Source organism: Rhamphochromis sp. 'chilingali', assembly GCF_963969265.1.
Source record: "Rhamphochromis sp. 'chilingali' genome assembly, chromosome: 18".
Lineage (NCBI taxonomy): Eukaryota > Metazoa > Chordata > Actinopteri > Cichliformes > Cichlidae > Rhamphochromis > Rhamphochromis sp. 'chilingali'.
Window position 1 is genome coordinate 19,959,825 of NC_137945.1, and position 15,872 is coordinate 19,975,696.

The window sequence follows — 15,872 nt, forward strand, 5'->3', positions numbered from 1 at the left end:
AGGACGCTTCAAGTGGGAGAGAACGAGAGAACAGGAGAGAGGAGCAGGTGCACCGAGACCTGCAACTGTGCATACAAGGTGTTTGGGAGGCGTGAACAGAGAGGGTAACTGTATGCAAATAATGGGTCAAAGACCACGTGAGGGAGGAGGGAGATCGCGTTAATGATCGGGAATCTAACAGAAAAAAAAATCACGGCCTTTTGTTGCTGTGCAGGAAACGCTATTGTTGTTATTACTAAGTTTAAGGCGCGTGTTACCATTCTAGTTATTTAAAGGTGAAGGCTCAGGTGCCCTGCACCTGCGTGTGTGAAGATGGAGTGATCCCCCACTTGCCTTTGCTAATAATTTGTGCAAAGCTTAAGGACGTTTTTGAATTTAAATACGAGAGCAGCTGCTTCGGAAGCATCAAAATGCCCGTTGCAAAAATAATAATAATAACACTGTTAGATTTTAATGCAGCAACGCATGTCTGCTGCGCTGTAAGGTCACATGTCAGTGACACCCAATGGCTGGGTGTTTTACTGGACTATGAGACTTGCATCAAATAAAGCCTCTGCAGCGATCTGAACTGCTGCTTCGTTTGTGGCCAACAAAGCAGCATCATGCGGCCTTTAAGGCAGAAAACTGAGATACGTTAAATGGAAAGCCGCAGTGAGAGAGAGGAACGGCAGGTGTTTGCTTTGTTTTACTCCAAGGATCCGGCTCCATGATCATAAGAATTCTGCTTGACACTGAATTAAACTGCACTAAGCTCAGGTGGCCTAAAGCGACCTGGTCACATGCTTCACGTACAGGTTATAACATTTACTGAGCCATTAGACACTCAGTGCCTTTCAGTGATTTGATGCCCAGCAGCCCCTTTTTTTCAAGCGAACTGATCCAGAGGATGTCTCCAGACTCGTTTCTCCTCTGTCACCAGAATTCCAAACAAAGGAAAGAATTCCAAAGTAATCACATGTCATTGTTTTATTGTGAGAATGAGACGCTAGTTTATATTCTGAAGGAGCAGCCCTGAATCACCTGCCAGACGGCTTGAAACTGGTCGTTAGACAGACGACGCTCGACGCCAGATTACATTTAAAAACACAAATATTAACCTTATTAAGCATTAGATTCGAAGTCTAATGTGGGCTACACGTGTAACTTTATTTTAAATTACACAAGTAAAATGGAAACACGGGGACAGGTACTACAGAGAACTGTGTGGTGTCTCAGGCTGTCCCCTCTGCTCAGGTTAGGTTCGCCAATTATTTGGTTAACTGAAATAAATTCCAAATGCTTCGCGTTAAACTGGTAAATTTAAATGAAATCTCACCAGCAGTGATAATTTTGTGCTAAGTTTGAGAAATCCAAGGTTGTCAGCTCGGACACGAGACAAAGCGTCCTCTCAGTGGGTTTATTTTATCTGAGCTGTCACGCCGAAAAGGGCAAAACCGCGACGGAACCGGTGTGACTCTTCGGAGTTCAGCTTTGCCCGTGAGCCCTTTTGCTGGAAACCAAGTCTGCTCCGTGTAGCTAACTCCGCCGGTCCACCTTAAAAAGCTCTTCCGGTTTGCTCGACATCCCCTTTAAGAGAAATTCCCAGGGCTTGAAGTTAGCGGCAGGGGGCGCTGTCAGACCGTGCCATCTCTCCATGAGTGGAGGAATCAAACACATTTCTCTCAGAGTATTTTCATACTGAAAACGCGCACTTTGTTCTGCGATTTCGTTTCATCTCGTCACTCAGGGGTCCCCAGAAGTTTTTGCACCGTTAACACATCACGGAGGCATGCACGTGGAACCCTAGAAACCGGAACTAATTTTTGGCTTATCTTATTCCACCCCCCAAAAAACAACAAAACAAAACAAAACCCAACCTGTGGTACTTTATATTAATGAGTGAGTTGTGTGTGATAGTGAAGCAACTGCGTGGGTGAAGCTTAATTTGGGATCTTCAAATCGAAGTGGGGTTGATTCACGTGAATTAATTAAGCTGCAACGAAAACGTGTTACATGCTTTATGCTTTGGCCACCTCCCCTCCTCCTCCTCGTGCACCTCTGAAGACCCAAGAGTCCCCACTGATCACACACTGAGACACATTTTTCGAACCAAACCCTAAAAATCAGTGGCGGCGACGCTGCGTAATACCCCGCTGTAGACCCGCGTGAATCGGGAACCCTCCCGCCCCCTTTTTTTCATTCGTTATTCACGTGCCTTCCTTTCTCTGCGAAACATTTAACACTTGATCAGAAAACGAAATATTCTCGAGGACCGGCCGTGTAACGGAGAGTCCTCCTGAACGGGCGAAGCGTTATTTAAGCGGCTGCAGCTTTGCGCCCCCACCGAGGAGGACACGGAGCGGAGAAAACAGCACGGCTGACTCCGGGAGACTGGAGCCTCTCGAGGTGGAGCGATGATGAAAATAGATTGTGTCTCAGTGATGTTGGGTTAGGGGTGAGGAGGAGGGATGACAACTCAGTCACTTTTTTCTTTTTTCTTTTAAATTTGCGCACAACTGAGCGCATTCATTTGAAGGCAGTGCGCAAAACTGCATAACAGAGCAGATCACCCCATGATAATGTCAGACTTTCTTTCCGGGTGTTCAAAGCTCATAAAAATAGTATTACGTTATCGTGTGGTGAGAGGAGACAGTCGAAGCACTGCTTCTAGCTCTAAAAGATGTTTCCTGCTTAGTTCTCCCAAATATAGACCTGACAGTGGTTGCCTGGTTCTTTGCGCTTCCTTTTTTGTAGCCATTTTATTTCTCGTTTTAGAGAGGAATATTAACCCTGGACAGCCCATATTTTGGCTAGACTTTCATCAAATTGCATTAAATATTCTAGTTTATAAATCTTTAAGATTCAAAAAGGCCTGCACTCAACAGACTCCAGAGACTTTTGTTATAGCAGATACAATAACTGTGCTTTTTTCTTTTCCTTTTCTTTTTTAATCAATTTAAGTTTGAGAACGCTGCCCTGACTGAGTCAAGGATTTCCCCCCGCCAGTATATTTTCCTGAAATGGAAACCAGACCACAGATCATTCATTAAATTAAGCAATTTGTGAGCCAGCCTGTTGTAGGTTGAAGGGGGCTCAGGTGTGGCCACAGTGCTCCCCAATTCGCCATGTTTGCTTGAGTGAAATATTTCTAAATGTTAGCCACAGTGGCTCACATATACACAGAAAATGACAGAGATTCAAAAGAAAAAAAGAGGAGGAAAAGACGATAATTTGATCCTTATTTATTTATGATGTCAGGCCTGTGACATGTTGTCGGTGAAAACATGCTAAGGTGAGCAGATCAAGCGATGAAGGCAATGATTTTGCGCAAGAGGTAAAGAGACTCGCTCATCAACCAAAAATAATAAATAGACAAATATCAAGAAAAACACAAAAAGTGAGAAAATTCATGACCCCTGTAGCACTGGGGTGTATTTTTACTTCACAGAATTTTTTTTATAACTCTGCTTGTTGACCTCTTTTCTATTAAATACAGGCGAACACAGAGGCGTAAATTGGATGGATCATTCATGATTAAGCGTTTTGTACACACTGACTTTATTCATAAGATCTAATGAAATCCAACGTCATCATATCAATACATGTGATTGTTTTGGTGATGATTAATGAATGAACGAGATACTGGACCTCCGTCTCTTCCCGATCAGCTGATGTTTTGTCTTTATTTTTTCTGCATTTTTTTTCTCTCTGCCCACATCTGTTTATCTGGCGATTCGAAAAGCAGAACACTATTTGATTCTTGTCTTTGCGGGCACAGCACTTTAAACACGTCCACAGTTCAAACGTGGCATATAAAGTCCTGGCAGTGCTGGGAACAAACATGTGAGAGTGAACAGGTGCCTGCAGGAAAGTAACCAACAAGCAAATACATTACAAAAAAATAAATGGTGACACAAATAGAAATGATTTAGGCAATTAAGCAGCAGGAAACCAGAGCCCTGCTTTATTTTAGATCTCAGTGATGTATTCATATTTAATACTTGTTTCCTCTTTTTGAAGCACATATGTTTTGAAGTTAGAAGTTAAACAAGCGTATTAAAAAGCTATTTGACGCGCGCTGTGGGTCTAGTGAGGAAAGATCTCCCCAGGCTCACATTACGTTGTGCAAACAAGCCTCAGTCGGGCCAAATCATAAGCGAGGATCCAGTGTAAGGCACAGATCTTATCAAAGCTGGATTACCAGGAGCGATCCTCGTGTGTTTGAGAAAACAGAAGCAACGTTCAGGAAATTAGCTTTGATAGGATTTACCAAAAAAAGAAAAGAAAAAAGAAAAAGAAAAAAAGCAACAAAAAGAAAACAGAAACAAGTTGATATTTTGTTTATTATATGCTGTGGGGGAATTAAAGAAAACGCAGTAGAAATTATTAAAATCTTGGCAGAGTCAGGAAAGCTAAAAGAAGAAAAGGCAGTTCAGTTAAAGTCTCTGCTTGTCATAATGAACATAATCAAACAGCATGTGTTAATAAGCAATATAAAATACATTGACTACATATATGTCCGCTTAGTTTGGTTTGTACATTTGGAAAAGCTTCTTACTAACCACAGAAATTATTCCTAACTGAATCCCTCTTTCTTCCCGTGTTGCCTCACATACTCATTGGATATAAAGAACTGGAGAGGGGGGGGGATCTTGAAACCTTACCTGACAAAGGCCCACACTGCCTCCCACACCTCTCCAAAAAACATCCTATTATATTTCTCAACCGCCCAATAAAGAAAAAAATCACTTGACTGGGAGAAGAAAGGAAGCTCATCCAGTCAAATCTGCTTTTGTCACGTTATGTCCTCTGCCTCCTCCGCGCCCTGCAGCACCGAAGAAAAAGCCCGGGCTCTTCATCTGTCTCATGTTTGACAAATAGGCTCCTATTGGCGATGATATCTGTCGACTCAGGCAGAGAGAAATGACACTGACGTACTAATAATCGATAGTCAACAAGCAGTGGCCTGAATGCATGCAGGCCACTGGTAGACTTTTTTCTTTTATTTTCCCATCAGTGTTGTGAGCATATTAAAGTGCGTGTGTTTGTTTGTGTTGGTGGCTTTTATCCAGAATGTTGGGTTCCCAACTCGCTGGTATGAAGGGGAGAGGGAGGGAGAGGTCAAAGGTCACTGCTGCATGTGGCCGTGTTCAAATCCTTCTATAGTGTGCAATGTTCTCAGCTGACCCGTCGTGTTATAGAGGGGGCAGTGTCCAGATATTAGCTTTCAGAGCGTGGAACATTTTAATCAGCTGATCTGGGGCTTTAAATCCATTTTGTTCAGGAGCATGGTTTCATGGCAAAATACTACTACTAATAATGATATTAATAAAAAAGAAGAAGAATAATACCCTTAACATGCTCCAACATGACACGTGTTCAATCATTCATGTAATGGAATTAGGCAAGTTTTGACAATGAGCAACTGGAATTCAACTTTCAGACCTTGAATGGTGATTTGTTTGTATACCTGATATCCTTTTTAGCTGAGGGGCACCTTCATTGTTATTTTCAACGAAAAGCAAGAATTTCTGTCACACTGGCTGGAGTTTTTTCTTTTTCTTTGTTTTTTTTCTTTTTCCTTTTAATGTGTGACCATAAACCAAATATTTGCATATTTTTCACGACCAAAATTGTCTCCACAGAAATCAGAAGAAGAAAAGACACTTTAAATTCTTCGCGTAGTTTCGTGAATGATCAGTTAAACCTTAATGAACTATTCATTTAAAAAAACTAACATTAAGAATATGGTGTAAGCAGAGCTATAGGCCAACTAGGGGAGGGAAAACTTGTTAATTGATGAAGTACAACAGGACTGTTTCTGATCAGACTTCCTAACACTCTCGGTCCCATCTTGGTTCATAGCTGTGACTCGAGGTCAGCGCACGTCATTGCTTCGTTGATAACTGATTGGATTGTGCGTTAAAAGTTCAGCACTGGGCTGACTCTGTCTCTCCTGTCCCCAGAAAAGCCCTTACAAATGGAGTTGAGCTCCATGACGGAGCAGAAGCCCTCTGGCGCTGCTTTTCCCCGACCTCCTCTCCATCACCCACCCACCCACCAATCCCCCTGGCCAGGGAAATCCACCAGACTCCAGCTCTTTCGACTGTCCTTGTGTCTTTTCGAAACTTGCTTCCAGCGCTTCAGGCTCGGTCATTAAGTCAGGAGCATTTAAATTTAATTTATACGGCTTATTATAATAATAATAATAATAATAATAATAATAATAATAATAATAATAATAATAATAATAATAATAATAATAATAATAATAATAATAATAATAATAAAGTTGCAGCAATTTACTTCCCATCTCTTCCCCACACAGGCCGCTGTCTTCTTCTCTGATCCCGGGTCTGTGCAGTGGGATCCCAGGCAAACCCCCGGGAGAGGCAGCGCTGTTTCCTCCTTCGCGTTAAGACACGTTCGCGGTTCAATTGAAAGGAATGGGGGAGATGTTAATGAAGGGGAATATCATGCAGAACACACACACACACACACACACACACACACACACACACACACACACACACACACACACACACACACACACACACACACACAGTTCAGCTGTCTGAACGCCGAGAAAAGCTGATGAAGTGTTTTTTTGTTTTTTAAACTTATTTTTTTAGTATTAATAATGTAAGAACTTCTGACCTTTGTACTAATTGATTTTAGTTTGTGGGAGTTTTAATTTCTAGCCATACTAATAATTAAGCTGTCGCTAAAAAAGGGAGGGGGATTACCAAGAGTGGTAAACAGAAAGATTGTGGGAGTTGTGCTGAGGTGATACAGTTGTATATAGTTATATATCTAAATAGGAATATCTAAGCATATATGCAAGTAGGGATTTCAAGAAATCCTGGAACATAAGGCTTTCTTTGGTCATCATCCTATTTCAAGTTGCTACAGATACAAGCAGTTGCTTGTATCTGACTTTTACAAATCAAAAGAAAAAAGCTGTGGTGGTCATGGGAAGCCATCTCAAACCACGACTTTTTAGACGGAGAAACTTGGTTTTTACCCATAAAGTAGAAACTTACGCGGGGAGTCCGTGGTAGTAACACGTGGTGCTTCACAACAGTTAACAAATGAAGCATTTATTGTGATATCACAGACCTGAATATTAATAAGAATAATCATTTCTTCCTATTGGCTCTGATTATTGCATTCACTCCCTCTATACTGCGTAACAGTGTGGTTTAAGAGAATACACACACACACACACACACACACACACACACACACACACACACACACACACACACACACACACACACACACACAGAGAGAGAGAGAGAGACTGTAAAGCCTTCAGTGTTATCAGAAGCCCAAAGCATAGCGCAGACTGTACTGCTATGATAATCTAAACGATGACGCTGTTCAGTGTCTTGCAGCGTGTGTTTAGACTCCGTGTGATATACGGATCTACTGCATCACTGAGCATCAAATGAAAAGTGTTTATCATCCATTTCCTCCCCCCCCCCCCCCCCCAAAAAAAAAGAAGCACAACTTTTGTCATTTTATTAAAAGTTTTTTTGTTATTGTTTAATCTTCAGGTTTTTCCACTGCTGGAGTTAACAGTGTTTACTTTTTTGCATTAACCGTTTCACCGTTATCCGTGGCAGCAGGTCATCGCCGTGCGCGTGCACCGGCAGCACCAGCAGTTCTCCGGTGCATGGTGCATTTCCAGAAGAGCAAAGAATGCGCTTGCAGTCTCTTGCTTTCACCGAAGTTTGAAGCGGTTCTATCCTGCAGAGCCTTTTCCGAGGGCTCCTTTGCTCCCTGAGACTCTCCCGCTTTCACACAAAACACATGTCACAGATTCATTCACTCACAGAGAGCGAGAAAGGGTGAGAGAGAGAAACTGAGAGAGAGAGAGAGAGAGAGAGAGAGAGAGAGAGAGAGCTGCTCACAAATCATCTGTGAACTGCAATCCTACAACAAACACTTATTTTCACATTTTCTCCAAGTTTCCACCAAACTTCTAAACTTCAAATCGACTGTTTGTCCTTATTAATATTTCACATCTACACATTTTGCCATTCTTGAGCGACCTTGAACGAGAGGAGTGGCAGGCAAATGTTTTACAGTTGAGAGATTCCACATAAAAACCTCCTGACAGCTTTTAATGTATTTAATTGTCTCAAAGATCAATGCAAAGTGCTGACCCTACAACGCGCCATGTTTCTTTCAACACTACCCATAACTTCGTTTCCCGAACAAGCAGCCAAAGACAAATATAATTTGGAGTGTATTAGTCCAGCTTTGGGGAAACAATTGTTTTCTTTTCCTTCTTCCTTTTTTTTTCCTCTAAAGGAAACACTTATTGTATTGAGGCTGGTTTTGTTCTTTTCATGTATGGTTTCTATTGTTATTCTATAGAAGTTACAGTCTAGTGATTCCCAATCCGCGCAGGAATTTAACCCTGAAATGCCAGCAGCAGCAACAGCATAATGGCCTGTCTCTACTCCCAGTATCGCCCCTCCGGGCTTTGGCGGCAGAAGCCCAACTGGCCGGGCCAGAAAGCCTGCTAGCCCCGGTTCCCCCTAACTTCCTTGCGACTTTGGCCTGGACATTATATCGCAGAGTGCCATTACTCAGGGAAACATCGCGTCAAATACGTCACACTGCACTTAAAAGTTGGAGACTCGGAGTTTTAGCAGGGTTTCTATTTTCATTCCCTTTGGTAACAGCATGGTGTTAAATTGTTAGTTGTTTTATTGGTTTTTCCCCCAGTTATTCTATCACACCCAGGACTCACGAATGTTGTAAGAAATGCAGACTGTCTGCGCTCACAGGAAATTCATGCTACTGCAAACTACTGATGCATATAAACTACAGCAACTACACACACACACACACACACACACACACACACACACACACACATATATATATATATATATATATATATATATATATATATATATATATATATATATATATATATATATATATATATATATATATATATTGAACCATCTCACGCAGCGGTTGGAAATGCTGCATGCGTAAATGTCTGCGGTTTGCCTCTTGTTGTTATTGCAGACACCGGAGGCCTACCACTTCTCCCGTCCCACATCCCTCTAAAATCCACCGGAAAGGGAATCCCTTACTACTGTAAGAGCTTAACCAAACTAAAGGCACAACATGTGGCCTTCTTTGAAGGAAATTTGCCCTTAGCCATCGCCAGTACTATTACGATGCCCACATTATGGAGATAACGACACTGTAGATCTATTTGGGGTCAATTCCCTTCTAACCTTAAAGTCTTGCCCAAGGAATACCCACCTATTTGTCTTTTTTATCTATTTATTTATTGATTTTTAACTAATGGGAGACTTGGATGAGCAATTTAGAATACACTAAGAGGCTGTGGATATTTTATAACAAGGTCACGTAAAGAAATATTAAAGGTGAAACGGAGCTGCTTTCCATATATAAAATAAGTGGCAATCTTTATGTATTTTAAATACCATTCTTTAATGGCATTTAGAACTCTCTCATCACACACACACACACACACACACACACACACACACACACACACACACACACACACACACACACACACACACACACACACACACACACACACACACACACACACACCAAAACAAAAAACGATTACCCATCTCAAAAGAAGGAGAAGGAGTCCGACAATTACACTCAGTCCCGTTTAATGAATGCTTTATCATTTAAAAAAGAAGAAAGGGAAAGTGCTTCAGAAATCCACCGTTCAAGTTTCTATTTCGAGTGCAGTTTTCTCATGTATATTCACAAGAAGAATGAAAAAAATCAATCAATATACAGGAAACCCCATAAAATTCACAAAAATAAATATTCAGTTTCATATAAACAACCAGTGACTTCAAATTCCGTGTCAAAAAACCTGACCTCAAGTATTGTATCCAAAGAAAAAAAATTTAAAAGTAAAAATCAAAAAGTAAATGAATGGAGGGCAGTGAAGTGGGTAACAGGAGGAGTATGGAGGGAGAGAGCATGAAGCTTGTAGTTGCTGTGCGATGCAATTGTTTACATTGATAGCGTCACTGTCAGAGAGCTGTTTGTCTTAACGGTGGAAAGGCCCTCCCAACAGGCCATTCTAACCACCTCCGCCCCCCCTCAGCCGTGCACTGTGAGAATAGGCTGGTGCGTCAGGAGAGGGGGGCCTAAAGCCAGCGCAACTCCACGGCGCAGGCGATTCCTCTTCCTCCTATGCCGTGCAACCTATGCTTTTGACATGCGGATTAAAGGTTGAAAGCTTCACTCTTGCAACACAGCTACACCACCCCCCCTCCTCCACCATCGACACCAACATCACCACTACACTCCAAACCCATCGCAACCCCCCCCCCCCTTTTACTGCTAGCTTGCACAAACACGAGCTCGTGTTGTGTAGCTTCTAAACTAGCCATTTTTTCTTTTCAGTTTTTTTACAAGCTTGTAGGGGATATGAGTTCAGGTCCGAATTGTCTCTCCCAGCCTCAGACATAAGGCTCACGGTGAGTTCAGTCAGAGTGGCGCTTTAATCACATGGCTAAACATCTACCACATGTATCCACAATGGTGCAGGCAGAGTGAAACGCACTTTTTGTACATTTTTTCTTCTCTCTCTCCTCCCCCCCCCCCCCCCCCCCCCCCACTCTCTCTCTCTCTCTCTATACAATCACGTATTACATAGTTTCTTCAATCCTCTGAATGAATGCGCCCTTTGCTGTGCTTGTGGAGGAGGCTGACATCATTCACGGGGCTTTGGGTTTGTTGTGATCTGGCTCACCCTATAAGCTGGGGCCTCTCTTTGTCGTGGACAGAAAAGCACACCAATTAGCAGAGCGCGTCCTGCAACTGCCATTAAAAACATCCACACATTCACTTAAAATGCCTATACGTGTAGGTGCTTCTCGACCACTTGATTTAAAGGCGTGTAGGCTTGAGTCTGAGTTGGTACTGCTATGGGTGGGGGCTACATTAAACAGGTCTGGGATAGCCTGCTACTACGCCGAGAGCGGCCATATTAAAAAAAAAGAGGCTACATTCAGAACGGTGAGATGATGATGATGATGATGATGCGTTTAGGAAATAAAAAGGAAGCGAGATTTCAGAGAACCTGATTGCATTTCTGCCTTCCCTATAAGGAAGGCAGCCAATGATAGTAAAGAACTGTGTTTTTCTTTCATCTTTAAGAACAACGAGACTGAGAATGAGGGATGAGAAAATCAGCATTTGGATGGTTCGGCCGCACATGGCTGAATTGTAAATAATAAAATATTTAACCTCAAATCAAACAGTCAATCTTCCGGCAGTGGGGGCTTTCCCTTTTTGCATCAACAGCTCTCGCGCGTAATTTCACGTTTGTTAGAAATCCCTAAAGCTGAAAAACAACCTAAACACATTCAAAATGCAATGCATTTAAGCCCCTCTCATGTGCTTGGTCGCATTGTTTCTTATTAGTGGCTAGAAGGTGTTTTCACGCAGATTTTTTTTTTCGTTTTTCTTTTCTTTCTTGGTGCCTCCCCCTACACTCCCCCTCCCTCCCGTTATCACTAAATCACATCCCATTTTGTCTGCATTTTATATTTTCTTGAATTATTTACATGTTCACCACGCGCACACTCTCCCCGGCACAACTTCTTATTGCGTCCAGAGGAAGCCGAGGCCACATGGACCTAGAGGGACACAAATCTGTCGAGTCTGTCGTGAGACCTCATAAAGGAGGCTTATTCATTCAAAAAAAAATTCTTTCTGTTTTTTTTTTTTTTTTTTTGATTGTCTGTATACAAGGCCCGCGTTGTGTTTGGGCCTGCGTATGTGCAGTCACACGCTTGCAAACCAGGAAATAGTCCGCAGAAATAAAAACATGACTGAAAACCAGAATACAACCACCCTTAGAAAAATAATCATTTTAAATAATAACACCAACAACAATAATAATAAAAGAAATCCCACAACCACCGAGAATAAATTTATGTCAAATCTAATAAAGGCTTAACCGTGAGCATATGACCAGACATTAACTGAGCTTTTCTTGTATACATGTCTGAAACTGAATATTTGGGCACATGGATGTTTGTGGCCAAGCTGGTTAGCACGCCAGAGGAAAGACAGCGCTGATATATATAAAATATGCCAAGTGGCACAGAATGGGAAACCCTGATTTTTATATTATTATAATTATTATTATTTTATGATTTGCTCAGTCAAGTTTACTCCTCAATCCTAGCAAGTTTTTTTTTCTTTTTTAAAGTAGCCTCGTCCCAAGGAATGCTGTGATTTTTTTTACCCCCCCTTCCTTCTTTCAGACAAAGCACAAACCACTGAAACCCGGCACTATACAATCCAACAGGTCGAGCAAATTAGAAAAGCGAACAAGAAACATTCGAGTTCACACACACACACACACACACACACACACACACACACACACACACACACACACACACACACACACACACACACACACACACACACACCATTGAGAATAGATATTGCTTAGGATAGCTTATTTTAACACAAGTTTTTTTTTAAATCTTATATCCACGAGCGGTGTCTCACAGTCCTGTGGGCGTTTTCAGAGGCTCCGAAAAGGGGGGAATCTTGTGGGTTTTCCTCGATCGAGCTTGAAAACAAAGCGGAATGTAAATCCATTCTCAGGAGAGAAAAGGGGGGACAGAAAAGAAACAACACCGATAAAGTTGCGAGCATTTCGGTGCGCACAGGTTAAGACTCGGGCTACGTTTGGGTTGGAAATGGTGAGGGCTTTTTCAGGGCTTTTTTTTGCTTTAAAAAACAGCTCCGCCGTCTATTTCCTAGTTCTGTGAACGTGTGGGGGAGGGAGAATCTGGCCGCCTGGCTGCCACCTCCACACGGGGTGGGACGGAGGGGGAGGCCCGGGGCCCCTCAGCGAGTTCAGGGAGTAAGCGGGGCACAAATCCCCGTCGCTGCCAACAATCAGCGACGGCGGGGATGGGAAATTTGCCATTAGGCTGAAAGGCATTTTTGCCGGCGATGCTACAGTGTTCACGTTGCTGCGTTTGCGTCTGCTCGGTAAATCCTCCGTGGATGCCTCCTCGCGCCCCACGGGACGAGAACAAGAAGAATAAGAAGAAGAGGAGGAGGACGACGACGAAGAAGAAGAGGCAGCCTTGTGGACCCTGGATAGGTTTTGTTTTGTTTGCGTCCTGGAAACTCTGGGTTTCTTACTCCCCTGCACCGGAGCCCTGCAGTTTTTGTGCCTGTGCTCCCCCTCCTCGATACACGGGGCGTCTTGACTACTTCTGCATTCCTGAGGACCACAGGGGGACCTGAGGGCCACATCGGGGCTCTTCTCTGTGGCTTTAATCCCACTGTTGGAAAAATCTCCTTGTTTTATGGCTCCGCTGGGATAGTGGCCATTGTTGCTCTCTGTTTTATCTCCTTTGCATTTAGCTACAGTGGCCTGGCTCTGGTATTCATACTCATCACAGCTATCCTCCACTTTAACTTTCACATTGTGGAGACTGAACGGCGGCGTCCTGGCTGTCCTGTCCGAAGAGGAGGTGGCGGTCACAGAGGGCTCCTCTGACTCGGTCTTTATTTTTTTCAGTGCAGTGGGCAGACTTGGGCTGGCGATCGCTTTCGCATCCCTCCTGTCCACAAATTTCTGGGTCTGCTTGGCCTCTTTACTGTGGTCATACTGAGCCCTCAGTCCCGGGGGGCATTTGATGGGATGCCCCTGTGTCCTGCGTGAAGGGTGAGAGGCCTTATTCCGATTGGGTCCCAGTGAATATGTGATGAGCTCATCCACAGTGTCGGCCTGGTTCAGATTTTCCCTTTTAGACTCGCTGAAAAAGCTCTCCCCCACAGAAGCTGAGTTAAAGTTTTGGGGCTGCGAGGGTCCCGAGTCCTGCTCTGTCTCTCTGCATGTGAATTCACATTTCTGAAGTTTGTCCTGTCTCCTGTCCCGTGATTGCGAAGCAGCAACATGTCCGAGGGTCTTGTGCTCTTTTTCGTGCTGCACTGGGTTGTTGTAGTGAAACGTAGGCTGCAGGACCAAAGGTGCTTTGCTGGTGTTGAGACTTTTGGCAAGCGATCCGACCCGCGCCCGTCTGAATCGGATGCTCTGAACCGAAACACGGCTCGAAACTGAGCTGGAGTCGGACTGAGAGGAGCTCTCTTCCTCCTCCTCCTCCTCTGAGCTGACCTCTGAACTCTCCGACTGAGTGTCATCTTCTTCCTCGCCGTCCTCTTCTTCTTCCGAACTGGCGGAGTTGCTGCTGGTGGAAAAGCCAGAGCCGAGGTCCCAGTCGGGGTAAGCCCGTTCCGAGTAGGTGCTGGACTCGGTGTCGCTGCTGTAACTCTCCGGGAAAGTTGGCTCGTGGTGGTGGTGGTGGTGATGATGATGATGTTGGTGGTGGTGATGGTGGTGGGGTCGGGGGTCGAGATAAAAATCTGGACCGAGGTGAAAAGCACCGAAAGAAGTCCCGTGACTTCCAGACGATTTGGGTTGCACGAGCAGCACCGGCGGTGCGTGGTGGTGCGCGTGCCTGCTTCTGCTCCACGAGTGCCTCGCGCTGTCCCTCCCGCCGCCCCCCTCGCGCCTCCTCTTCCTTTTGTGAAGTAGGTCGCCGGCTGAGCGAGAGAGCCTGGACTGAGCAGCTATGGCGGACTGAAGCACCACCGGCTGCCGGCTCACCGCGCTCCGGAAAAACGAGTGCCTTTGGCTCAAAGTGACGCGGTTCCCTGTTATTTTCGCTGTTTCATAGTTTTTAAAGTGTTTGTAACTGGACTTGGTCGCCGAACGGCAATCCCGTCCGTGCGTTTTGTAATAAAACTGAGGTAGTTTGGAGTCGGTAAGGCAAGGAGTCAGCTCCTTCTTCCTGCCCACTTTGCCGTGGAGTGTGAGAGTCTCCGGGACGCCGTGCTGCAAACTAAACCAAACTTTTTCCCTCCACAGCTCGCCGTCAGCACGGAGGAACCCCGAGGACTCGTCCTCATCCCCGGGGGAGCACGCCGCTTTCGCTTTCCTTTTGTTGGACTTCAACACCCGCTCCGTCTTGCAGGAGAAATACAGAGCCTCCACGTCCTCCCGCGATATGAGAGTGCATTTGGCGGCGTGGAAAGCTATAGAGTTTATTGCTTTGAGCTTCCGTAGCTCTTCCAGGTCGCACTGGTGCTTCTTCACTTTCAGGTAGTCCATGCGCTTGTGCACCGTGGTCCGAGGGATGTTCTTCAGCAGGTCGGTGAAGACCTGGGACAAAGCAAACATTTGCTTGCCTTGGATGAGCAGGTATCCCAGCCTCACTCCTTGCATTTCCTCAAAGCCACACTCCAGGTCTCCCATGATTTGTGTGTATCCACTAGAATCTATTACTCCATGTAGTCAGCCTCAATATACTGTGGATTCACCAGTGAGTGGCATAGGTTAGCGAGCTTAAGGCATCCTGCTCACACCTATAATCCAGCCACACTGCTGCGTAATGAAAATGCAAACTTTGACATGCGGAGTTAAATGGAGCTGCCCCTGTCTAATAGATTGAATGAGCCGACAGCATCCACTCCTTGCTTCTTGCCCCGGGTCCGGCATGGTGGTGGAGGAATGCGACGGATGCGTCCACCAAGCCGGGGCTGCTACCTGCCTCTGCCGACTCCACTCCCCTCTGGTCGGCAGCAGGACGAGGGGTAGGTGTACACCACTGCCTCAGCCAGAGGGATAAAATAGCTAGAAGAGAGAGAGAGGGAGGGAGAGCGACAGAAAGGGAGGGAGAGAGGGTGTTGTGAGGGTGGGGGAAAGCAGAATGAGAGAGAGAGAGAGAGAATCAGATCCAGAGAGAAACAGAAAGAGCTAAAATGCAGCTGCTATTCTGGATGCTGGTTGAGCCACAAATAAAATGACAGGGAGAGAGAGAGAG

The 15,872-nt window shown here is 44.5% G+C and overlaps 1 protein-coding gene across 1 annotated transcript; it reads right to left on the reverse strand.

Moving 5' to 3' along the window:
• Positions 1–10,601: 10,601 nt before the first annotated feature.
• skida1 (SKI/DACH domain containing 1) lies at positions 10,602–15,872 on the reverse strand. Its single transcript, XM_080865625.1, has one exon. It carries the CDS (start codon positions 15,302–15,304, stop codon positions 12,785–12,787), a length of 2,520 nt encoding a protein of 839 aa, XP_080721751.1. The 5' UTR covers positions 15,305–15,872; the 3' UTR covers positions 10,602–12,784.